We start from the raw sequence: 27,408 nt of genomic DNA on the forward strand, positions 1-27,408 counted from the left end.
CTTATGCTGAATAGGCTTCCTCGCGAGAAAAGCAAAAACTTGGCAGCTATGAATTAAGCACAGCTAGCCTATCTAGAGAGCTTAATTTCAACAGGTGGTGGTGGTGGGGAAATCTACATTTATTGCAAGGGAGAGTAATCTCCCCTTACATTAGGGTATTGCATGGCTCTTTGCCAAAGATGACTATCTGGAGTCATTTCCTGTGGTCACTCCATCTGGCCCAGCAAGAACTCAAGCTTTGTACTTCCGGAGGATGTGGTTTTGGGCTACAAGGACCACAGACCTCAAGAATTCAGCTGCTCTTTGCAGTTTAACACATGGCTCTTCCTTTGTATTCCAGATCATCATCCTGGCTGGTGTTTGTAGGGCAGATGCAGAGGAGATAAAGGAAAGGAAAAGAAATGAAAAAAGGAAAACCTGTAAGGCCCAGAAAATGTTTTCAGCTTATCCATGCAAAGAAAGAAGCTACAGGAAAATAAACTCTTTAAGAAATCTGTGGTTTGCTTAAAAATAAAAAATAAAATAAATTCAGAGCCACTAAGGGGCAGTAGTTTACTCACAAAGATATATGCACCCGAAACTGAATGTTAAGAGGGAGCAGAGAGAGAGAGGGAGGGAGAGAGGGAGAGAGTGCAACGAAACATGCTCCCTTAGAGGACCATTTCTTATGGCCATCAAACCCCTTCTGTTTCTGTGCAACGTCACATGCACCAAGGCAGAACTTTAATCCCATACACTCTACGTAACAGCCCAATTTTATGCATGTTTCTTTAGAAGTAAATCCCACTGAGTTCAAGGGGACTTGCTGTCTCATAAAAGTACCCAAGACTGCAGTCTCAGGGGCAGTGCTATTCTTGGCTGCAAAGACCACAAGTCACTTTTGCTTTTAACATGTTCCAGCACCATTCCTTTCACCTATGAAATACTTCTGTTTGGAAGACACAAAGTAAACTGATCAAACACTGATTCTTGTTCTTATGTGTTTTATTTTACACCACATTTACTATCTGGTTAACCTACATGCACTCAAATTCTTTTTTAAGTTTGACCCCCATCTTAACAGAAAAGGGAAGGGAGGAAAACATTTAATTAGATGGTGCTTGAGGGTGGGAGAATTAGAAATCACCTTTTCTTCTAAACCTTTGATCTCTTTTCATAGTTTGGGTGCATTTCCTATATAACTTGTCCACCTCTTAACAGATGTTTTGCTGTTAAAGGTGAGCTGCAAAAGTTTCTTCCCCCCTCTATACTTTAGGCCAGTGATGGCCAAACTTGGCCCTCCAGCTGTTTTGGGACTACAACTCCCACCATCCCTAGCTAACAGGACCAGTGGTCAGGGATGATGGGAATTGTAGTCCCAAAACAGCTGGAGGGCCATGTTTGGCCATTACTGCTTTAGGCAAAAGAAAGGTATGATCAGTACCAGAACCAAGCTCACATGTCCTTTCACACAAAAATCCATTCTCGATTCCCCCCCTTTCCTTTAGCAACCTAATCTAGGTGAAAGATTCTTAGTTGTTGCTACTGTAAAGCAACTGGGAGTCTGAAACTTTGCAGTTCTACAGTAAGTCACTCAGAGACCTGCATGCAAATCCCAATCAAGCTCTGGACTTATGACCCAGAACCCTGATACTGTACTTCTTTGGCTTGTAGACCAAAGATTTAAAGGCAACACTTAAAAGCTATCATTTAGAAAACCAAGACTTCCATAATTAGTTCCGACTTGCACCTTCATCACAGAGGAAATTTGAGGTGAGTATTTAAAAACCCATGTTGATTGAAGCAGAGCTTTCGCATGGAACACTTTTTCTTGGTTCTCTGCGCTCCTGAAGATCGCAAAGCACTCTCATGTAATAAAAGCCGGACAACCAGGAAAACCAGAGAGCCCAAAGCCCTCAGAAGTTTCTGAAATGACCTAAAGGGGGCCTCAACCATTTCTAGGGTTAAAGAAAACTGAGCAACAGGGATCCTGTAGGGCAGTGAAAATAGTCAAGGTTCCTCAAATGAGGGCAACAAAGCAAGTTTTAGCAAAATGGACTGGTTTGACTGGAGAAAACAGACGGGAAACTCCACAGTGAAAACTGCAGCAGAGAAAGACATGGCAGCCTTGCAGAAAGAACAGCACTGTGTGGCACAGCCAAAGGATCAAAGGATTTTGGCAAGGTTGTAGCAGCTTTTAGTTTATTGGATTCTAAGCTTGCCAAACAATTCAATTTCTAGGAAAGTCAGTTTTGTATGAGACTTTTAAAAAAGAAGAAAAAAATAACAGGCCCACTGTAAGGAATAAAAGGGCATTTTCTACTATGTTATATCCAAACCAACTTCCCTCAGCATTCCAGGTGAGCAATGCAAAGCCCTACTTACTACTAATTAGAGCTCCCAATACAGTGATGTGTATTGGAATATGTTGCCTAGGATGAAACAAATATAAGTCTGAGAAAATAATGCCTGCACTGTAGGACTGTAGGTCCCATCTCCTGTCTGAGGCCAACTACCACTCTGACTAGACCAGAGCATGGAGCAACTTGGCCATAGTAGAAAAACAACCACAGGATGAAGAGAAAGGAACCCTTTTCCGAACCCCAACCCCCCTATATAATTACTCATAGTGTTCCTGGGCTATTTGCAGCTTCAACAGGCAGCTCTGGCACCTCCAAACTACCTATTAAAACAGCAACACAATGCAGTAAACAGCACTGAGCGGAAAAGGTGAGGATTATTTTCAGCAGTTCCCTCTCAGGACAATTATTCTCAACCACTAAGCTGTGAGGCTGCGTTAACAGGAAAAAGTGGCCCTCCTTGGGACAAACATGAGCTCTTAAAAGTAGCACTGCTTTTTTTAACCTCCTGAGAGAAGGTAACAGGAGCCAGGATTGCCGTTTGATCACAATTCACAACAGATGGGACTTTCATATCACCCAACAACCTCTGTAATGACAGATCACACTTATGGTTGGAAATCACCAAAGGATTACCGTAGATACCAAGCAATGAACATGCCTGTGTGAAGTAGACTCAACGTGACCAAGAAACAAATGGATTCTGTGAACGAATACTGTACTGGACTTGAGACTGCTATATGGATCTGTGAATTGGAGACCTTTTACCAGAAGAGACATAAATACAGCATATTTTGCTCTGCAAGAGCCTCACGACTAAGGCATGGTTACAGCTAGAGAATGGACCTACTTAAAATCACAAATCTAGGTTCTGATTTTCCTCACATTAGCCTTGTTTGTAAGATTGCCTACTAAGTCATGGATCCAGACCAATTTCTCATCTACTCCAAAGACAACAACAAAGTTATAGGTCACTTAAGATTCCTTAATATGCTCAGTTATTTGATCTCATGCTCTGCAGAAGGCTGAGCTGTAGGCTGGGCAAAAATTTATGCCCTCTTTTGAATTCTGAAACCGGCTTTGATCTCCCCTCACACAAACACTCACACATCCTTTCATACCCAAAGAACAAGACAAGTTATGAATGATCATAGAATCCTATGAGACTTCCACTGCAGCTCACATTTATTGATAAGCTTGGTCAGACTGTGGAGATGTACTTTAACTCTTGTTGATCAATACATAATCACCTGGCATGTCCATTTAGGCCAAGTGCGCTGCCAAGAACAATTACCCAGCAGAACAAGATTTAAAAAACAGCCTTCCAATTATTCACAAAGAGCTTAAAAAAATAATAATAAATTAATAGCCACCCCAGAACATGCATACTAGCGAAATTAAGGACAAGTATATATGCACAATGAGCTGGATGGGTGAGTGTGGAATTGTCACTTAAAATTTAGATGCCAACACAACCTTTCACAACTAAGCACCTAAACTTTCCCTTCAAAGCGGCAAATCTAGATACTGTAGAGTTTTGGAAGATTCCAGATCCCATTAAAAAGAGGACAAAGGGTAGGATTGACACATCTTTTAAGTATCAGTATTTGCATCTAAATGTCGATCAATGGCAATTTGCATATATTTAAATGAACATGCAAATGTGCAAAAGCTGTTCATTTATGTCAGATGTGGCAATGCTCCAAATCACTCAGCAACTCCAGTTTTTCCCCATTAAGACCACAGTGTAATTTAGTCCCATCTATCACCCAAACCTTGAAACCACCACCAGCAAAGCAGTAGAGTTGCCATGTAGCAGGCTGCAAACCATCCTAGTTGGGTTTCATTTGCTTATCCTCAGTGCTATTCAATGGATATTTTTAAATGAACATCCCCTACCCACCCCAGCACTTCCCTACCCAATGGGAAGCAGCAACCTGAGAAAGCAGTGGCAAGAGAGAGGAACCTAGACTGCCCAAGAGGAACAGCATGTGTTGCCCAGCAGGGAGGAAACGTGAAAGCAAGGCCCAAGCAACAAGTTGCTGTTACTACCTCTCAGAAGGAAAGAAGCCGTTCTCTGGATAAGTCCTGATGGAGGAACAAAAATGGTGGAGAAAGGCAATGAGGACACAAAAAAGAATATAAACACACAGATGTAAAGGTAATGAAAGATTAACAACCATGTGTTGTCTCCATTCGTCAAGATGAGGCAAGATAATCATAATACTAATAATGAACTCCTACTGCAAGTGTAGATCTTCATGTAGTCAAAAGGCACCACACAGATACACACACACACACACACACACACACACACACACACACACACACAGAGCAGTTTGGGGAGAACTCGAGGTTTGCAGAAGTAAAAACCAAGAACAAACTTGAGCAAGCAGTAGTCCCTCGGCAGATCACAGCAACATAGAATATGTGCCTAATCTTCTTGAGCAACATGTGACTACCTGAATAGGCTCCAATATCTCTACCTTCCTTTAATGTTGTATGTGGGTGTATTTATAAACTACATATGTTCCGTGGGATTAAGTTACTCAGGTTTGCAGAAACAAAGCTGACTGGTATTTCTGCACTGGGAATTTCATGCTGGCAAAAATTTCATGCTGTGTTTTCAGAATTTCATGCTGTGTTTTCATGCTGGCAAAATTCAGAAGTTAACATAGTACTCCACTAAGGAAGCTGAAGGAAGCAGGCAGGTGTTTAGTTGCCCTGCAGGGTGGGGTTCCTTGTTTGCTGGTGTTTGGGAGTGCAATCAGCTAGCACTGAGTTGCAGAGCCAATGCAGAAGCATTTGCATGTTCAAGCACAAGCTGCTACAGGCAAGCAGGTATGTATGTATGTGACTGTTATGCTCCTTTGACTAAAACGGAAGGATGAATCCATTGTAAATTATTGTTGGGGATGTTGAAGGTCCTCTGTTTGCAGCAATCAGCTCCAGGCACCAAACAGTAAGCAGGAAAGGAAATTGGTCTTCTTTGACAAATGCAATAAAGAATACAAGAGAAAACAGAACAGCTCAGAACAAAGCCTTCCACTGATGTTTACAACGATGCATGCCCAAGTTTCTGCTCAAAGCATTTTCTGAACTCAAAGGAAGAGCCCTCTAAGAACACGTTTCACACATCTTGCTTCTAAACAGGTTACTATTTTCCCCTTTCTTTCATTTCTACTGTGTAAACTCTGCAGCCTCTCCTATTATTTACTGCCTACCTCAACTATCATTCAGCATACTGTACAGGCAAACTATACGTAGTGTAAACTGCAACTAGACTAGGTGTTGCAGTGAAAGATGGCAGACATGCACGGACAGGAGTAATAATCAGCTGTGCTGGGGAACAAGATGGGAGTGATGCAGCAGCATAGAATATAGCTGCTCCAAATGCCAACTTAGTAAACAAGACTACTGATCACTCCTACTGGTAGCTATTAGTATATAATTGTACATAACCACTACACTTCATGTGCCATGTTTAACCTGCCTTCATTGACCAAAGCCAACTTCAAAAATGGACAATGACATTTTGGCTAAACAACAATCCTAGCCACAAACAGAACAGAGGGCTATGGTGCCAATTTGCTCTCATACACTGCTACCCTATAGCACAGGGTGGGGAACCTTTTAGGATTCCTGGACCAGATCTGTAATGGGATCACCCTCACAGAAGTAGAAACAAAAGAGAGGATGACAGAAGGGCAAAAGTCAAAGAGAAACAGCACTTCTGTGACAGATTCGACCAATCTCTTCCACCTCATCAAAGAGAAGTACTGTAGTATAATACAAGTGGCACGTGGAAGTACGTGGTTCAGTCCAGCTGTCAATTGGTCACTGGCTGTGGTCAAATTCCATTAGCTTTATAAAAGATCAAGAACGGGAATAAAACATATAATTGCCTTACCAGATCTCTTCTTTCCAATCGGTTCCCTGAGAAAGAGAAAAGAAACTTGATTAACAAGACAACGTAACAAGCCCCGTCTATATGGCTCTATATAAATTATTAGCATGAAGAAGAGTCCAAACGTTGGATACTTCTTGGTCCAGAATCTGCAACTATATTTATCTTTGTTTTATACCACTTTATATTTTGAGAAATCCCTAAGCAGTTTACACATCTCAACAAAAATAACTATAATATGATATAAATTCCACATTCAAGTTGCTGCTAATGGTTTGTTTATTTTTTATAATTTGTTTCCTAAAATTTACACACCACTTGATTGTAAATAAAAACCTCAAAACAGTTCCTGCAAATACAGTGTCTGTCCCTGAATCACCCCATTGTTCCAAGAAATGAAAGCTGTGACAAAGATACCAGCCTTTCACCCAGCCAACATGTGCTTTTAATTTGAAAAACGTGCAGCATTGACCTGATGCATGTGTACACACACAAACTGACATAGGAGCTCTCGATATTCTACTTTGACCCAGGGTTTGAAGGCACACTCACAACACCAGCTAAAATGATAGCTGTCACAACTAAGATCCCCACCCCCCACCCCTTTTAACAAACTTCTCAGTAAAAGCCTAACTGCATTCACTTGATAGAGAGGCCTCATATTGATGTGGCTGATCTAGCCATGACAGCTACCGTATTTCACACAAGCTGCTCTGTAGTGGTTGCAATTTCCACACAAGATATTGGGACCACAAAAACAGCTCTAAGAACATGTAGTGCACTAAGATCAATCTTTTATTTTGTTACTATAGGGAGATTTACCTCCCAGTAAAAACCACCTGAAAACAAGCCATGTAAGATGGTTTATTATATACCTGGTTGTCACAGTGGCCGGAGGGGACTACTTCAGAGTAACGACGCTACGCAGCTCTGCATTTTATTCTTTTATTGGTGCTGCGTATTTACAGTGCTGAAGTCATTGCTATTTACACGGAGTGATGTGGTCAGTCGGTTTCAGAACCTCCTAATGGCTTCTGGCGCGTCTTTCTCCAACACAAAAGCTTTGGCAGACCCATCCTCTTTCCCCTCCTCTTTCTGCGTAATTCCGGAGTTGGGGGGATGGGTCTCCCCCCCCTTATTCGCCCCTTCCTGTCCCACCTGGGACCCTGGCTCCTCTACCTTGCCTGAGCCTCGGCCCCGACTTCCTGCTTCCCCACTGGCATCGGAACTCTCTCTGCTTTCCCCTGTGCTCGGGGATGGGCTTGAACTCAGGAGGGGAGGGACTTCGCGATATCCCCTGTCCCTCACATCCACCCCCCTCCCAAGCTCTCCTTCACCCCTCCCCAGGTCCCCCCCAGGTGTCGGTGACGACTGGAAGCCTAAGAACTCAGTACCTTCCGAGCCCGTTGGTGTGAACACCTCCCCCCAGTCCTGCGAGCCCCCCCCTTCCGCCTGGGAGGACGGGAATCCCAAAAAGTCCGTGGCGTCAGAGCTGGTAGGGGTAAAAATGTTCTGCCAATCTGCTCCTTCCTCTGACTGGGTGGATCTCGGTGACACCCATACCTCATCCTCTGGTTCCTCAAACTCCGCTTCCCAGCGCCATGGTGAACTGCTCTCCCGTGCTTCCTCCCCCTCCCCCTCCCTTTCCATGTGCCAGGGCTTGGGTCTATGGGGAAAGAGGGCGTGAAATTCTTCTACCAGGAATTCCTCCTGTATCTGAGTGGCTGGGACCCATTCATTCTGCGACGGTGGAGCATCCTCCCATGCCATGAGGTACTCCAGGCCCCCCACCCCCCACCTTGAGTCCAGGATGGCCGTGGCCTCATTGAGTTGCTCCCTGCCTTCCCTCTCCCCCCCTCCCTCAGGGGTTTGTTCGCTGCCTCGGAGCCTGCTGCTTTCCCTGTACGGCGACAGCAGCGATCTATGAAACACTGGGTGCACCCTCATGTCCTCTGGCAGTGCCAGCCTGTATGCCACCGGGTTGACCTGTTGCGTGACCGTGAAGGGGCCCAACCTTCTGGGCGCCAGCTTTTTGCACCTCCCTCTGATGGGAAGGCCCTCCGAGGATAACCAAACTTTGTCCCCCACCCTAATGACCTCCCCCGGTCGCCTGTGGCGATCTGCCCCCTTCTTGTACGCTTCCTTGGCTCTCTCCAAGTGTTCTCTGAGCTGCTGGTGCACCGTCTCCAGTTCCTCTGCCCAATCCTCAGCCTGTGGGCCCTCCTCCTCCTCCTCCCCCTCCCTCTCTGGGAAAGATCTGAGGTCGCGCCCGTAATTGGCCTTAAAGGGCGACACCCCTGTGGAGACGTGCACCGCATTGTTGTAGGCAAATTCTGCCAGTGGCAGGCGATCCACCCAGTCCGTTTGCCGCTGGCTGACGTAGCATCTCAGGTACTGCTGCAGAATGGCGTTGACCCTCTCCGCCTGTCCATTGGTCTGCGGGTGCCGAGCCGTAGACAAGCTGACCTCCACCTGCAGGAGGTTCATGAGCCGCCGCCAGAACCTGGAAACAAATTGGCGGCCACGATCCGAAATAACCCTTAAAGGTAATCCATGCAGTCGGAATACGTGGTCAACAAACAGTTTGGCTGTCTCTTCTGCAGAGACCGCCCTGGCACACGGTATAAAGTGGCACATTTTGGACATGAGGTCCACCACCACCAACACTGCGGTCTTGCCCCTGGAAGAAGGCAGATCTGTGATGAAGTCCATGGACACCACTTCCCACGGCCTGTGTGGTGTGGCTAAGGGCTCCAGCAATCCTGCTGGCGCTGCTCTGACCACCTTTGCCCGCTGGCAGGTGTCACAGCCCCGTACATAGTCTCGAACATCTTCCCGCACCCCTGGCCACCAGAAGTGTCTCATGACTAGGTGAGCGGTTTTGTCCCTCCCAAAATGACCCGCCGTTGGGTTGTCGTGCATCTGCTTGAGGACCGTACGTCTAAGCTGGGTGGTGGGCAGGTACAGTGCACCCTTGTAGAAAAGCAGCCCCCTGCGTTCTGCAAAGTCCTTTGCCTGCTCCCCCCCCCTCTCAGTTCTCTGAAGATGCGGTTGGCAAATTCATCCGCTGCCGTCAGTGCTGTGAGTTCTGCCTCGCTCACCACTGCTGCTCCGCAGGACCATGCTGACGGGGGGGAAATGTGCCTGGGTGCCGGTGGCGCCTCCTCCTCCATGTACTCTGGCTTGCGGGAGAGGGCATCCGCCCTGACATTCTGCTCTCCCGGGATGTAGTGTATGGAGAAGTTGAAGTTCGCGAAGAACTCTGCCCACCGTATCTGCCGCTGGTTGAGCACCCTGGCAGTTCTCCAGAACTCCAGGTTTTTGTGGTCCGTGCACACCTGGATGGGGTGCTTGGCGCCCACCAGGAAGTGTCTCCAGTGCTGGAACGCAGCGTGGATCGCAAGAAGTTCCCGATCAAACACCGTGTAGTTTCGCTCTGGCTGGGTCAACTTCCTGGAGAAGAAGGCACAGGGTCTCCACTCTCTGTTGGCGTCCAGTTGCAACAAAATGGCGCCCACAGCTTTATCAGAAGCATCTGTCTCCACGCGTAGGGGCGCGTCCTGAACCACGTGGAACAGGTTCTGGTCTGAGGCGAACACCCTCTTGAGGCTTTCGAACGCTGCTTGCGCCTCTGGTGTCCACCTGAACTTCTGCTTGCCTCTCAGGCAGTCAGTGATGGGAGCCGTAACGCGAGAGAAGTTCTTGATGAACTTCCTGTAGAAGTTGGCGAAGCCTAGTAGGCGTTGGGCATCTTTGCGCGTCCTGGGGCTGTGCCAGTCCAGGATGGCCTGCACCTTGTCCTTGTCCATCGCCAGCCCCTTGTCTGACAGCTTGTAGCCCAGGAAGTCCACCTCCTTGGTGTGAAACTTGCACTTCTCCAGCTTCACATACAGGTGGTTCTCCTTCAGGCGCTGCAACACCTCCCTGACATCTTTCACATGCTGCACTGGGTCATCGGAATAGATAAGGATGTCATCCAGGAAGACCAAGCATTTCCTGAAGAGGAGGGACCCCAGGACGTGGTGCATGAAGGCCTGGAAGCACGCTGAGCCCCCTTGCAACCCGAAGGGCATCACCAGATATTCAAAAGAGCCCAGAGGCGTGAACATCGTGGTTTTCCATTCATCGCCTTCCCGGATCCTGATCAAGTTGTACGCCCCCCTCAGGTCTAGCTTGGTGAAAATCTTGCCCCTGCGTGCCGCTGTCAGGAGATCATCCACTCTGGGCATGGGGAAAGCCACTGGCTCTGTCACTGAATTCAGCCGTCTAAAATCCACCACAAGACGGCGCTGTTGCGTGTCTTTCTTGTCCACCCAGAAGACCGGGCTGCCCCCTGCTGCCTTGCTTTCTCTGATGAACCCCCGCTTGAGGTTCTTGTCGATGAAAGCGCGCAGATCCTCCAGTTCCTGGTCCGACATGGCGTACAGCTTGGCTGGGGGTATAGTTGCCCCTGGCACCAGGTTGATCTGGCAGTCAAAAGGCCTGTGCGGGGGTAGGTGGTCGGACTCCGCTTCGCTGAAGACCTCCTGCAGGTCCCAGTACGGCTTGGGTATCGCCTCACCCCCTTTGACGTGCATGGTGGCCACCGTGGCTACTGGAGGCCCCTCCCCTGGTTGGTGCTGCATGCAATGTTCCAGACAAAAGTCCGACCCAAACGTGATGCATCTCTGGTGCCAACTGATGGAGGGGTCGTGGCGCGCCAGCCAGCTCATGCCCAAGACGATGGGGGGGTCTGAGATGGTGGTGACGTTGAATGCCAGTGTCTCTGAGTGCCTTCCCACCGTCATTCTCATGGGGGGGGGTTGATGAGTGATGGCCCCTCCCAGCAGCTCTCTGCCGTCAATGGTTGCCACGTGCAGAGGAAAATCCAGCTGCAGAAGCTGGATCTGGTGCTCTTCTGCAAAGTTTCTCGAGAAGAAGTTGGCTGAGGCACCACTGTCAATTAGGGCGAGGACCGTCAGGGGATAGCCATTTGGGAGCGTGAGCGTCACTTCTAGAACCACTCCTGCTCTGGGAGGGGTGGGCTGGCTCTGCTCCTCTCTGTGCGGGTGGGTGGGCTGGGGCTGTTGTCTGCTGACTGTGCCTGGCTGCTGCCCCTTGTCTCCTGCAGCCAGGCTTTCCCGTTTCCCTGCTGTGGTGCTGCGTCAGTGGGGGAGGGCACAACCGTTCCCGCCTTTCCTTGCCACTCCCTGCGATGTGGGCAGTCTCTGACGAGATGCTGGGGGGAGTTGCAGAGAAAGCAATTCCCACCCCTTCCCTCCTTGCGTCTTGGCGCCGCTGGGGTTTGAAAAGCCCGCGCGCGCGCGCGCTATCAATCTGCATGGGTTCCTGGTCCTGGCTGGCCCCAGGCGTGGCTTGAAAGGGTTGTTGGGGGAGTGGCTTCTCCTGCGACCGTGGGAACCAAGCCCGCTTTGCGCGCGTTGCTTGCTTGTCGCTCCACCGGGATTCCTGTCTCACCCCCACCGCCAGAGCCGCTTTGCTCAGCTGATCCATATTACTGGGCTTTGGACCTCTCGAGAGCTCATCCTTCACCTCCTCATGCAACCCCAAGTAGAACGCCGCTTGCATTGGGGGTGACTCTAGTTCCCACCCCAATCTGTGCACCAGCATGGTGAATTTCGCCCAATACGCGCGAACTGTCATATTTCCTTGGCGTAAATTATGAAGTTCCTCCTTAGTCTGGTCCATATGACTATCGGACGAATACATCGTTTTCAAACCTTCTAGAAAAAGTTTGACATTCTTCATGCAAGGATTCTTTGTTGCGATTAACGGTCTTAGCCACTCCCTGGCTGCCCCGGTAAGGTGCTCCACAATAAACGCTACCCGGTGCTCATCATCAGGGAACTCATCGTGGTGCAGCTCAAGAGCATACACAATCTCAGTCTCAAAGCCCTGATATTCCCTCGGGTCTCCATTGAACTTGCTTACTAGGGTCCCGGCTCTCCTTCCTGGCAGCACTTGGACTTGGGGTGCCCCTCCCGCCTTGTTTTTCTCTGCATCCAGCTTGTTTTGGAGGTCTACCGCCACCGCCCTTAATTCCTGCTCTCTTTCCTGTAGCGCTCTCACCTGTTCCGCAAGTTGTAGCCGGTCGTCCTGGACCTTCTTAGTCTCTTCTTTAGCTGCCTTCAATTCCCCCTGCGCCTGCAGCGACAGCTGCTGCAGTTCTTGCTGGGCTTGCTCCGAGATCTGCCGCCATCTCTCCGCCTCTGACACGCTCATCCCGGCAACTCCAAAGTAGCCCAAAAAAGGATTAGGAGGTTGCTGTCACAGTGGCCGGAGGGGACTACTTCAGAGTAACGACGCTACGCAGCTCTGCATTTTATTCTTTTATTGGTGCTGCGTATTTACAGTGCTGAAGTCATTGCTATTTACACGGAGTGATGTGGTCAGTCGGTTTCAGAACCTCCTAATGGCTTTTGGCGCGTCTTTCTCCAACACAAAAGCTTTGGCAGACCCATCCTCTTTCCCCTCCTCTTTCTGCGTAATTCCGGAGTTGGGGGGATGGGTCTCCCCCCCTTATTCGCCCCTTCCTGTCCCACCTGGGACCCTGGCTCCTCTACCTTGCCTGAGCCTCGGCCCCGACTTCCTGCTTCCCCACTGGCATCGGAACTCTCTCTGCTTTCCCCTGTGCTCGGGGATGGGCTTGAACTCAGGAGGGGAGGGACTTCGCGATATCCCCTGTCCCTCACACTGGTATCAACAGAAGTGTGTCTAATGAAAAGTTTCCTTTCATTAGACTCATTTCATCATCCTTGACCACTGGTCCTGTTAGCTAGGGATCATGAGAATTAGGCCAAAACATCTGGAGGGCTGCCTGTCATAGACTTGTAGAGGTGGAAGGGACGCAACACATCATCTAGTCCAACCACATGCAATGCAGGAATCACATTTGTGTAATCCTAAACCAGGTTTAGCATTAAATTTGAACACGGGCAATGCATCTGCACCAAATCACAGAAAGCATTTTTCTTATGCAAAATTATGTTAAGACCACTGAAAACTGTGACCGTTCACAGGATGTGCTGCAGACTGCATTCCTCTTTCCAGGGATGCCAGCAACAGACGCTGGCGAGAAACAGCTGCCGCTCTCATAGCCTTAGAAACCAGACATAGGGGCCAAAGAGCAACTCAATAAAACATATGGATTCAAGTAAATGTTCTGGGTCTGAGGATTCTCCAATACAGACAGCAGCTCAGACAAGATGTAATAATGCTCAACCACAGCTTGATCAGCAAACATGATATGAAAGGCAGAAGCCTAAAGGATAGCCAATCATATGGAATCCACAGTATTACATACACAAGCAGGCATGAGCCTGGTTCCTAAGCATGTGAGCAAACTAAGGTTTACACAGTTTGTCATTTTGCCAGAATCTGGCCATGTACGTTTGCTAAGAACCAAAAGAAAGGGGGGGGGTTGGACTCATGGTATGGGTTGTAGACATTAGAGGCTCAGGCTTGTTTGTACATATAACACCAAATTAGTTTGGCCTTACATCTAAACCCCATCAGAATCTCATGAAACAGACAATCAGCAGAGTGGCAATAATAATCAAGACAGTATCAGCCTTAAGCATTTTCTTTGCTTGTTGGGCACCAGGGGAGACAGAGATTCCAATGGGGACCCAACTGAGTTCTTCCTGTCTAGCGTACAACTGCAGTGCCTTGAAAATTGTTGCTTTTTATTCTTGTCTGCTAAATGTATTAAGTGTAACACATCACTTTCCATCTCTATTCTGCTATCCCTCCTGTCTGGATGAGGAGGGGGAAGGGAGCCTGCACTTTTATTTTCTTGCCAGGACCTTCTCGGGCTGATCAGATACACCTCTGAGAGCAGTCACTCAAGACAAGTCAGGAAATAGCAGTAAGCTTGCAGCAACCTGCAGCTTCCTCCCTGAGAGCCAGTGTGGTGTACTGGTTAAAAGTAGTGGACTCGTAATCTGGTAAACCAGGTTCGATTCCCTGCTCCTCCACATGCAGCTGCTGGGTGACCTGGGGCTAGTCACACTTATCTGAAGTCTCTCAGCCTTGCTCACCTCACAGAGTGTTTGTTGTGGGGGAGGAAGGGAAAGGAGAATGTTAGCTGCTTTGAGACTCCTTAGGGTAGCGATAAAGCGGGATATCAAATCCAAACTCTAATGCCTTCCTCTTGTGCATAAATGGTGTCATTTTGGCTAAGTATGCTATACAATAGCAAATTCATTCTATGAAATGTGGCTCTTTTTATAGCCAAAATGACACCATTTATGCACAAGAGGAAGGCATTAGACTCAGCAGACTTTTCGTTGGGGAGGGAGGGGGTTAACAAAAAATCTGAAGGGGTGGGGGGACCTGCAAAACAGCCACCAATAAGGACTGAGCCTGGTTCAGCAGGCAAATAAGGTCAGCTGACTCTGTATGTGTTTGTGTGTTTATTATTTATTTTAAAAATCAATACTCCCACTTTTCACCATCCAGGGCTCAAAATGTCTTGTAACTATAAAAATAAACAAGCACTGGTGTACGGTGTGAACATTGGTGTTCCATAGAATCAGGGAAGGGAAGCACAAAAGCCACCCTGGAGTGACTCAAACATAAACATAGAGGCAGCCTTGAAGAAAGATGGCAGAAAGAGGATTTTTAAAATGTATTGCTTACTTGCAAGCAATAGCCAAAAGGATTAAGACAAAGGAATCTGAGAGTTTTAGATTGCTACCTTAATTAAAGCGTGCTACTACAACAACCAGTTCTTCTAGGGCAGAAACTAAATAAAGATTAGGTCAAGGAAGGTGGTTAAAGAACAAGCTATGGTTTAAACCAGGTATGAAGGAGAATAACTCAATCCTTTGAAGAGAGTTCAAGAAAGATGTTGACTTTGTGAAGCAGCTGTGAAAAAGGCGAATTCCATGTTGGAACACTGTGTCCCGTTCTGGTCGCCTCGCCTCCAAAAGGATATTGTACAGCTGGAGAGGTTGAGAAAAGGGCAACCAAAAATGCTCAAGGAGATGGATCAACTCCCCTATGTAGAAAGACTAGTTAACTATGGAATTCACCCTTCCTGCAAGACTTAGTGATGACCACCAGCTTGAATAGCTTTATCAAAGGGACTAGACAAATTAGTTCACTGTGTATCTTTTGAGTTTAAATGCTGTGGATGTTTGAAATTCTGAACATCCATTCCAGAGGCAAGGCTCTGATGGTGTGTAATCAAAGTGCAGGCTTTATGTACAACCCCCAGAGGCCTCCTATTCAGCAATCCTGCAGATCTATAGATAAGGCACCAAAAATTAGATAAGCCACTAGAAATGTCTGTCAAGCACATTCCACCACAGATCTGTAGCTGCAGACAAAGACCTCACATCTCCTTCTCCCTGCCATGGTGTAACTCACAGTGTATTATATTTATAGTGTTCCTTTTAAGAGGAATGGGTCAGCCCTTGTTAACAATACTGGAACACAGATGACAAGGATGTAAGCAGGTCTCCAAGACAAGTTACTGGGAAGAACAAGAAGCCAAAAAAGAGACTAATCTGTCCTGTCTGTTGCTTCTCTCTGGTAGAGCACAGCAGATTGTTCTTAATAGCCACTTAGGAGTCTGTGCGTGGAAGGCTCAAGGCTCTCAGCATGAGGACTGTTAGCAGCTGAATCCCTTGACTCAGCAATGGCTTTTTTGTCGCACACATCAGACTTTCACAGCTTCACTGTTGGGCTCCTTTTTGCCACTAGTGGGGAAAGAGGGAAGCCTATTTCAACATGAGAAATGGAAAGAATACAAAGAGGCTTTCAGTTCCTGCGTGTCCTGGGACTTTCACAGATCCATCCAAGCAGCCTTACTTCTTTGTCCATGCAACCTTGGACCCAATCAGATGAGACCAATCTTAACCAACATGGCTAATGGCAAAGGATGATGATGAGAGCTGGAGTCTATCGTCATCATCAGGAGTCCTATGGGTTCCCCATCCCTGCTCTAGCCCACAAAGGCTTACACAACTATAAATGTTTGCCTAAAGCACTAACTGGAATCTTCTTTTACTTTTCTTTTTTTGAACAACAGTCTCTGACTAGGTTCACAAGTTATACCAAGCCAAACCATGGTTTGGCACTAATGCACAAGCATGTAAGTTCTTGGAGAGAAGAGGTATGTTCTTGATTTACAGCCCATGGTTTGTATAGAGAAGACAAACCATGGTTTAGTTCCAAGTAGGACAGAAGCAGCACACACAATGCAGAACTGCAGCGCCAGCTATGAGAATCTGTTCAGGAACATGTGCATTCCTGGTAAGCAATGGTTTTGACTTAGTGTTATGTGAACACTGAGCCTGTACAAGTAATCCTCTGGATCTAATGTAATTGGAAACTAGCCAAAAAGTTGAATGAAATCAGGCTACGATCCTAAATGCATAAATGAAGCAGGAAGAATAATCTGTTAGGTGGAGGAGTTTTTAATATGAACAAACCATTATCAGAAAAATTGCTATATTTGGCTTTCAACATGATAATGTGTGCTTCACCTCACCACATATTTGCTACTTTATGATAAGGCATATTCGTTTTATTGCAAGACCTGGCTCCAATTCAAGGTCCCAAAGAAAGTGTTTGTTTATCTCGTGGTGCAGCACTGGGAGAACTGTTCATACCAGTCCCTCCAGAGGAGACAGTCAAGGACTTTTATTAATTAACTTTTTGAATTGTAGCTAATAAATATCCATCGAGTATTCCAGCTGGGCCATGAAACACAACAGAGATGTCCTTGAGACACAACAGCAGCTTGCTGTTGGCAGCCGAGCGGAATCTATTAAGCCACTCAGAACGGCAATTCCTCTTTCTTATTATCCTTCTAGCAAAAGGCCAAAGGAAACAGCAAAAGGCTCACTCCATTCAGAGAATCACTACACAAGGATGCATAAATTAAGCTTCACTCTAATGTAATTATCAGGCACAAGAACAGAAATATTGTTGTTTATTATATTTATCCATCCTAGCTTCTCAGATGTATAAAAGATTTATCTGTGAATGTGTGACAAGTTTTCTGTGAGTACCAATTAGCTTATCTTAAATTTAATATTATTACAGCAAAAGGATAAGACAAAGAAGGAGGTACAATTACCTCTCCCCCCCAAAAATAAATAAATTGTGCCTAAGTTTGTAATTCAGGCAACATTTTCCATTCCATCTATAAAGGTGAACACCTTTCCCCCAAATAAGCAAAAGGGATATTTTCTTTTAAAAATCTACTCATTCCAACCACCTCAAGCCCCACCCCCAAACTTTTGCAAAAGAACTATTTGATTTCTACTTCATTGTAGTTCAGCTTCCTGGTCAATTTCAGAAGAAATTCCACATAGGAGAATTGAATGGGCTTTGAAGTGTTTCAATAAGGAGGACTACTTGGAGGGTTTTCTGCTGAAGGGAGAGGTGGTCTTGGTTTTCCCCACACAAGGACATTCCAAGTTGCAGCAACACCTCTGAATATTGGACTTGTAGATTTTTTGCATATTGTTAGTATTACAATGGAATGAATAAGACAGCATATAGTAAGGCAGGTCATATGGAATCAAAGAGTAGGTTAATGAAGGAAGGTTCAAAGATCCAGTCCCCAAATATGAGTAGGTAGACAGATGTCAGAAAACTGTGAAGGAAGGAACAACTTGGGCTAGTGCAAGTATTTATCTGCATGTGGGATCTAAAAGAAATTCCACATACAGTAGAGAGAAATCTAGCACATACAAACTCCAGGAGCAAGATACTTGAGGCTTGGTCTTGTTCGTGCAGTAAAAATGAAGTCTGGGCAGGCTCTGAACAAACGCCTCTTCAAAATCTAACCCCTCCTGTCTACAGTATAGAGCACTGGGGTTCGATAAAGGTCTTAACAAAAGCCCATAGCATACAGCCACTTCCAGAATGATGCAGAAGCTATGCATGATGCAGGCCTGTCTTCAACTTATGTCGTTCATTGCATTAGTTGATGAATTAGCAAAGGGACATAGGGTTAATGGGCAAAGACATCTTAAATGCAGGATGGATGGAAACACAGGCTGACAGCATGTTATTAGATAATGGGTAGTAAGCCCTTGCACCAATCTAATCAACTAACTGGGAGTCATAAAAGAAACTATGACAAGCCAAGACGTCAAGAGAAATCAAAGAGGAAAAGCAATAACAATATGCACTCAAAGGCATATGGAAACATAAAGCCTGCCTGTATTGAAAGAGAACAACCCTTTGCAGCCAACTTGAGTGTTGAAAGACTCCATGTTCTAACGCAGATAATGACAGAACTCTTTCTTCTCATTCCTCTGAAATACACATTTCTCCATGTCAACTTGCACAATATCTTTGCATAAATACGTGCTCCACTGACATACAAAGACAGAAATGAGATAGTGGTTGGTGTCTTATACTTATGCTCTGAATCCTCAACAAGAGAGCTTCTGGCCTCAAGCAGCTCATAGTCACAAGACCGTGTTGCATCATGCAAGGAAAAAAAGAGACAGATTGCCGATGTTCCTTGTTTTGGGTGGAAAACAAACATGTGGTTACTGTTTGTCAGAATAAATTGCTCAAGAAACTGGAAACAGGAAAACAGATTTTGCTTGGGGTTGCTCCTAATTTTTTTAAAAAAAACCACTACAGGCTGTTAGGCAACCTCCATTGCTCTGGGTGGAAAAAGGCATCTCTGACAGTTTGCTGTGCATTTCTGTAAAGTTATGTGGTTGTGTGTAATTAAGTCCTATCAGGTGAAATAAGTCACATCAGTCATATGGCTCTACTCTGAGAATGACTCAGATAGATATATCCTATGATGTTTACTATCCTACTATGAAAGATCAAAGGCCAGTGATACTGAACAGAACAGCTACAGATAATCCTTTGTATGCCCGTAAAAATCAGTTTTCTTTATTCTTAGCAGCTAAAATTATCTAGGCAAGTGGCCAGCATGTATTCTATTCTGCATTTTATTTTGTTGTAAACCTGTTGAATCTAGGATTATAGGTGATTCACAAATATTTTACATAAATAATAAATAATAAGGATGTTGAAACTGACACAAATGATTACGGTGAGGGAAGGTAGGCAGCAAGATAATCAGATTATTGAATAAGGGAATCTGCCCTTTATTGGGCTGAAGTGCAGGACTCAATTAAATTCATTTTGGTACGGGGGAATATAGAAGGAATGCATCTTGGCTCACACAACTTTGTTAATAATTATAACAGAATTTGGTTTCTAGCACACAGCAGTTTCACTATCATATTATGTGTCAAAAGTTTCCAGTTGCACTTAAAAAATTTCTAGGCAAGCTCTTAAAAGTTCCAGCTATGCTTTAAATTGCATTTAATCATGATAGTTACAATCCATATACATTGGTTGTGTGCACATAACCACATCTTATGACTTTGTATTCATATTTCATAGTAAAAGTTCATTTTTAAAAAATGTGGCAAGTAAATGAAGGGAGCACACCTCCCCCATGTATTGCAGAAATTGACCTCACAGATATAAAAGATCAGATTTCAAAGTGGCAGTGACTTCTCTCTTTAATGAAGCTGCCTTTATTTTGATCGGCGGTGGGGAACTGGATCTCGCCAGCAGGTCAGATTTTTACCTCCCCCACCCCTCACAGGCCAAGTATTGACAGGGGGCTGGAGCTACATGTCAATCACCTGATCTCACCATTATGCCAGGTGGCACTTTTGCTTGCATGGATCTTGTGGATCACTTCTCAATGGGCTCAGCAGGATTGGGCAATCAGCTGACCATTGGGTCTTGCAAAGCCTTACGCACAGTGTTTTGCATACAGCTTTGCAAGTGACCCTGATTGGCAGATTGCCAGTGCCAATAAACCCCTCAGCTCAGCCAGGTCTTAACCTGCTCTATACATGACACCATATATTATGTCAGGTGTAGTTCAGGTTTCCATGGCTTGGCTGAAACAGCCTGGAAGGCCAAATGGGGAGTGCTGGCAAGTCTAGGCTCACGTGTTGGAGGTTCCCCACCCCTGAATTTGGTAACTTAAACACTGGATAGCTCACTTGGTTAGAGTTGGATGCTGATAATGCCAAGGTTGCAAGTTTGATACCCATATGGTATCTGCATATTGCTGTATTGCAGGGGCTGGACTAGAGGATTCTCAAGGTCTCTTCCCACTATGATTCTATAAGTTTTGTTTTCTTAAACTTCAGTATACAACATAGGCTGCATGTTTCTTTGATCTTCTAGTTTTCCCATTTTTTCATTATTAACTTATCTTTGAGCTGTTTCATTCATTCTTTAATAGTGTTTTTTAATCTGATATCTGTACTACCAGTATATGTTCATTGATGTTATGTGACCGCATACCTGATGTGTGAGGTTTTTGTACTCTGGGAAATATGAAACACAAATACTGCTGTCTTTTTTTTAAAGGAACAGGGTTGTTCATTGGCTACATATGTCTCTCTCTCTCTCTCTCTCTCTCTCTCTCTCTCTCTCTCTCTCTCTCTCAACATTTCTGAAATGCAGCTGTGTAAGCTACTTATAACAAACTTACTCTTTGGGGGGATTTAAGTCTTCTGGTCTTGTCTCAAAGAACTGAAGAACTTCATCGCACTGAGAGATATATGGTGGCAGCTGAATCAGAGCCTGAAAAACAAAACAAGACACACATTTGGAAAATGAAGAGCTGGTCTGCCAATTGTTAAGTGTGTGAACATGAGACAATCTGTGCCTAGTTCAGCTAGAAAATCCAGGCACATTCTCTATCCACTGTGATACTCCATAGCAAAAGTTTTCCTGGAACTTTAATTTCCAAGTACAGATTCTGATTTTATTATTATTATTAAATAAGTAAATCACTACAATCCCTGTTTACAGCCATTCAACAGATGTAAAAAAAGAAAAGAAAAGCCAGCAGCAGTGTCCTAGCACTTTTTGCAACTAAAGCACTGGATTTCATGTGTAATTTTTTTTGAGCACAATAAATCTACATTTCTCATGCATTGCTTAGAGCCTGCACTTCTATTTATATAGAGTTACTGCATTTACCAAGCAAAGTTCTTTGTGATCACAATTACTATTGCACATACTGTGAAGAGCCTTGTGGTGTAAGTTTTATGGACCACTGCTGGATATTTTAGTGATGGGATGAAGGAGAAGTGGCATAACTCTAATATTTCCCAATCCTGAACTATGAAAAATTATTTAGAGATTGCATGCTTTTTAATACCACAACTGATACTCATGTAACTGATGTACAGGGCTTAAGAATGTTTAAGGCATTTTGCAACCATGATCTTGTAGCCCATCCTTACTGACCTGCTTTACAGGATTCTTGTGTTGTGTCCCTGTTTCTGAGATGAGGGGCAGGGGCCGAGGATGGCCCACCTAAGGCCCCAGCAGAGGCGAGATTCAAACTTTCTCAGTTTGATCCAGAGCTCAGTCAATTCCTGAACTAAGCTGCTTAATTTATTTTAACACTGTTTGGAGATTGTGGCCTTTCTACCATCCCACTGTTCTTGAGTGCAAAGCCAACCAGTTAGATGGGGAACTGATCACACTGTTGTTTACCCTACCTTAAACACCACCACCTATCACTTGGCATCTTGATGGCATGAAGAGACCTTGAGTGGCCCATAATGCTACAGAAACTGATCAGTTTCTATCAGCCTTCCCACATCTGGTGCCCTCCAGATGCTGTTGGACTGCAAGCTCCATCCTCCTTGACCACTAGTCATGCTGGTTGGGACTGATGGGAGTTGGGGGACCCACCATTTCTGGAGAGCTACAGGTTGCAGAAGGCTGGTTTATATTGTCTGCAATGCCATTAACTGCTTGCTAAAAATCAGAGGGCCATTTACAGAGCATCAAACAAACAAACAAACAAACAGTGTATCAGTGCCTCAAAATTAATTTCAATGCTTTGGAAGGAAGCTAGTGTGTCATCTTAATGTTCCTAAATATCCCAAGGGTCCACCACCAAGCCTCTGTCACATCCAACTGAAATCCAGACCTCTTCAGAGCTTCCACAAACAGCATGTCAATCCTGTTGAATGACATTGGCCTCTCACTCTCTGCCATTTCCCCATCTTCCAAGAAGTAGGTCTGGTTTTCAAAACTGGATGTTAGCAGCATAATTCCAGGGTTTATATGGTCACTTTTTTCCTAAGCCAAATTTTGAAAATCTAGGTAAGGGGGAGTGGCTTTAATAAAACACACTATGGGAATAATATGATTCTTGTTAGAGACACATGCCAGTCACAGCAGAAGTGCCCCTGTTCATTTACTACTCACAACAGCACATTGCTTTCGTAACAGAAGAGGGGCTTCACACTCAGAAAAACCTTTCCCAATTTTTGTGTGGCATAAGACACAATTTGGAAAGCAGTTGTTACCTAGATTAATGTAACCAGGTTTTTGTTTTTTTTCAATGACTCCGGGGACACTTTTCAACTTCCTACTAAATAGATGGATTTTGTCAGGGGACTGATTCGTAAATCCGGGGACTGTCCCCGGGCAATGGGGAAGTCTGGTAACCTTAACCTAGATGCACCTTTTATTTTCCCCTACACTCAGAAAAGGTTCCTGCAGCCTAACTGATTCTGGAGGTGAGATTTCAGCTAAAAACCAATAACCTAATTGTCTCTGCAGTAACTTGAGGGGACAGTACTTGGAATATCAGTGTTTCTTTTGGACCAGAGCCCAGAACACTTACTTTCCCCCTTCTGTCTACAGGTGTTGGATAAATCAGGGAAATGATGCAGAGCAAGATCTGCAAAATGTTTAAGGACGGCATTCAACCTAAGAGTTTGCTGACTGAAATTAGAGAACTGAAGGTTTTACTATAATCAACATTATCTCTGTGGGTTTTTTTCAAAATGAAGTTCCTCAGCATTTCACCATTCTTCATCAGCAGCAGGTGACAAAATAACCCTCTGCTTATTATTCACCACAAGTTGAGTTATTTCTGCTTTGACACAAATTATTCCCATGTCTGGCAGTCTATCAACAAACTGATCCATTTTTTGTGTCTTGATATACTATCCTCCTCAATACTTCATCTCTCATTCCTCAATCTATGCTCCCCAAGAAAAAGTGACCTACTAAGTACCAAGGGTTCATAAGAATCCTGACAAACAGCAACTACTTTTTATATTGTGATCATTTGGGCTGCACAGTATTTTCATTCACATAATATTGTATTCTCTTCCTCTAATGGCGCAAGAGAGGAGTCAGAGAATTGCCTGATATTCACATTTAAAGTGTTTCACATCTAACATGCTTACATAACCACGCTGCAAACCATTGTTAAAATTACCGTACTTTTTACAAATCCAACCTGCCTCTCTTATCAATAAATGTGATGTGAAGCAGTAAGATAATTTAGAATAAAACATTTTGCTTAATCTTCACCAGACTCCACAAATACTTGTGATTTTAAAACTCTGAAATCAGTTCTTTGATCTCAAGAAATATCTGCTCTCCCAAATTTATCAACAACTCCTCATGTAAGGAAGGGCTCAGTTCAAGTAAAGCTTTGGGAAATGTGAAATGGCTACTCTCTTCTTGCTTTGCAAGGTTATAGATCAAGAGTCCAAGCCAAGATGGTTACCTCATAAGGAGCAGGCTAATTAAACGTCTTCCCAAAGTTGTGACGTATCTAAAACTGCTGTGGCCTTTTGGGGGTGGCATGCACCCCTCCTTGGGCTTCAACATTTACCACTTAAGAAATACTGATGAAACTGGGGCTGGTTTGTAAAAATATCCATAATTTATTGTTTGGGCAGGACTCCAAAACCACAGTATCTAATGTGATCAGTATTATAGCAACAGGTAGGTAGCCGTGTTGGTCTGTCGTAGTTGAACAAAATAAAAAAAATCCTTCCAGTAGCACCTTAGAGACCAACTAAGTTTGTTATTGGTATGAGCTTTCGTGTGCATGCACACTTCTTCAGATACCAGTACTGTATTATAGCAGTTTATTATGTCAGTTTGTAGTAGCTTCTGTTCACTGCAGAATGTAATGCACAGTTTGCATTCATATCATAGCTACTATGACTATTTGTACTTTTTTGTTAGCTTAAACCAAAAGGTTAGCATGGATCAGTACCCCTTAGTTATGGGGCTAACAAATTTAGGCAGGGCTATTATGGTGTCTATTTCCTTTTCTCCTATGAGATCATACAATATCTGGCAAAGTAAAGGAAGGGGCATACAATGCTGGGAAAGAAGAAGAACAGGCAGGAGTTGGGATACATGTCTATTCCTCTTCTATGTTTGACTAAAGCCTTCCAAGGCATGAATTTTGTACAATGAACAGAAACGACAGTAGATGTTCATGTCACTGATGTGGGAGTTCGGCTGCCGCTCCCTAAATTCCTCAGAACCTACTCAGAAGATTGATGATTTGGGAAGTGTCACGACTTTTGTGATGTGTGTGGTAAGAGACCCAAACATTTTGTTCCTTATGAGGTAATTACTTCAGCAAAGAATCCTGGACTATGATCCTGTGGCCCAACTGGAAGAAAGTCTTTTACTGGCCTTCCTGCCCCACACTTGCCTTTTTAAGGATTTTATTGGGTTGGTGTATATCACCAACACTTTATCTGTATGCCACTATACTGCAGTTAAAACCATGCTCCAGGCAGCTTACAATATTAAAAGGTTTACAAAATTACAAATGTAACAAAAGTAGTCATGAATAATAAGTAAAAGGTACACAACCAAACTGAACAATTGCCACATGAATCATGAATCATAATAAGATCTAAAAATGAAGATACAAAACAGCAGCAGCAGCAACAACAAAATCCCACCAACAAAAATATGCAGCTGCATTAGTTTTAGTCACCGGATTTCATTCTTATTGGAACAAATGTTGTTTGCAGTTTTGATACTGCTAGTTCTCTTTGTTTAGTGAAGTTATTTTTGTGTGTTTTATGTATTTCAATTTAGTACTCATTATATATTGTGGATCCACATGTTAGAAATCATCGTGAGAGCATGGAAGTGCAGTGGACTAGTGTCTTAACAGGTGGGAATTGCTTCCTATAAAACAGGCTGGTGTACCAGGAAAAAGGACTGAGGAATGAGCTTCCATTTTTCTGCAGCCAGCATGCAAAACAAACAGGCTGGTGGAGGAGAAAGAAAGAGAAAGCCATCCATTCTCAACCAGCCCACTCACACATACCTCCATAGAACTCCTGGTCATAGCTGACCTGTTAAGAGGTGTGTGCCCGCCCGCCCCACCCACGAGACGATTTTGTGTGTGAGTGTACCGGTATTTAAAAAACAAAGCAAGTGTCCTGATCACCTGAACCCATGTTTTGCTCCGGAGGCTAGGACACAAACCAATGGATTCAAGTTACAAGAAAGGAGATTCTAACTAAACACCAGGAATAACTTTTTGAAAATAAGAGTTGTTCAACGGACTCCCAAGAGAGGTGCTGAACTCTTCTCCCTTGGAGGTTTGTAAGCAGAGATTGAATAGCTATCTGTCATGTATAATCTAACTGAGATTCCTGCACTGCAGGGGTTGGACTTGATGACCCTCAGGGTCCTGCGCAACTCTACATTTCTATGATTCTGAAAGGTTGTACTGGGAAATGATGCTTTCCCCTCCTTTCCCAAGCAAGCAAAGAAGAGAAGTGGAATGATTGTTGCTTATGCAGCTTCTGAAAAGGATGTGGTCGCAATTAATTCTTGTAACGCTCAGCATTTGCTGTATATCCACAAACCACAGTCATCTCTGTGATTTATTTATCTGTGCTCAGTTGGAATACAATTTTCCTCCCCGTGGTGGTTTCCCTTATGAAAAGCATGGAAAAACAGCAGCAGATAAGTTGTACTGCTAGAGTGGTGTCCATATCATGGCAAGCCAGGCTTCCTTGTGTGAGCCTACTCCACACCCACCCTTCCCTATTAGCAAATACAAAGTTAAGTGTCAGCTGTTGGAAGGCTAAGAGTGCAGTCTTTGTTACCTGGTTATCATTAACTAAAAGAAAGAAATACTAAGGCGTTTAGATCACATCTACAACATTATAGATGATATAAAGTCAAATGGATTTGTTAAATTTAATGTGATCAATAGCATTGTTTTGTAGGAGCCAGCTGCTGCCTCATCACCTATGGACTTCCTCTTTAAAATCAAATGTGTGTGTACACAGGTGTCCCTATTTGGGTATATTTTAACCTATTCCGTGACAAGAGGAACAAGCCTATCAGAAGCTGAATGAATGAAAAGTGTATATACACATACATGTATTTCACACACATTTTACTACAAAGAGCAACCTCAACACAAAAAAAACACATATGATAAAACAAAACAAGCATACACACACACACACAATGTCAAAGAGACATCCCCAGATTTTAGAAGCGAAAAAGGGAAGATAATGATATCCTAATTACTTAATGCATTTCTAACTTCAAAAGGTTAAAAACCTAGAGAATTCAATATAAGAAACAGTTGTAATATAATTTTTATTAGTGATATTATATAAATTGAACGACCACTGGGGTATATTCCCCAGAAATATGGGGCAATGCACACTGTGCTTTTTTCTGGCATAAGCATCCCTATGACCACTTCCCTTCTGCAGAATCCAATGCAGACTTTTGACTTTTCCATCCCATCAGCCCCTAGTATCAAAAACAAATTGCTTTTTATACATGGCAAGCCCTACCAATTCCATCCCTGCAGAACTGTGCCATTTCTTTGTGTTTTAATTTAAAACATTTATATGTGTTCCTGCACTAGCCACACGTGCACACCCCTGTCCCATAGGTGCTTCTTATTTCCTTCTGACACAAAGAGGTAGCTATACTAAACTGAGAAGCATCTCTTTTCTAATGGCTAGTATAATGGGATTGAAGGAGGCAGTCTGAATAATTTTCAAGTGAGATTCCATTTGAACTAAGCTATTTCTAAAGGAGAGTAGGCCAATCCAGCGTTTCTCAACCGCTGTTCCACGGCACACTAGTGTGCCGCGAGACGCTGGCTGGTGTGCCGCGACGTGCCGCGACGAGAAGGGCGATTTGCATTGTCACGTGCCTGGCGGCCGCCAATTAACAACACTTACCCGCCAGAAAGGAAGCCGGCCGGGTCACGGCGCGGGGCGAGCGCAGTTCTCAACAGCCACCACCACGGGAGGGTGGTTTTAGACAAACTTAAAGAAGCTGGCTGGATGAGCTCAACCTGAA

The 27,408-nt window shown here is 44.5% G+C and overlaps 1 protein-coding gene across 3 annotated transcripts in view; it reads right to left on the reverse strand.

Moving 5' to 3' along the window:
* Positions 1-27,408, reverse strand: part of SH3PXD2B (SH3 and PX domains 2B) — a 115,254-nt gene that overhangs the window by 22,673 nt on the left and 65,173 nt on the right. For 2 of the 3 annotated variants that reach the window (XM_035105294.2, XM_035105295.2), the window contains 2 exons: positions 20,759-20,850; positions 6,250-6,275 (listed from right to left, as the gene is read on the reverse strand). In XM_035105294.2, coding sequence (XP_034961185.2) covers positions 6,250-6,275; positions 20,759-20,850 — 118 coding nt within the window. Of the gene's footprint in view, positions 1-4,391; positions 4,428-6,249; positions 6,276-20,758; positions 20,851-27,408 lie in introns of all 3 variants that reach the window. The other variant, XM_035105293.2, reaches the window with a different exon arrangement.

The sequence above is a fragment of the Zootoca vivipara genome, chromosome 2 (assembly GCF_963506605.1).
Source record: "Zootoca vivipara chromosome 2, rZooViv1.1, whole genome shotgun sequence".
Taxonomy (NCBI): Eukaryota; Metazoa; Chordata; class Lepidosauria; order Squamata; family Lacertidae; genus Zootoca; species Zootoca vivipara.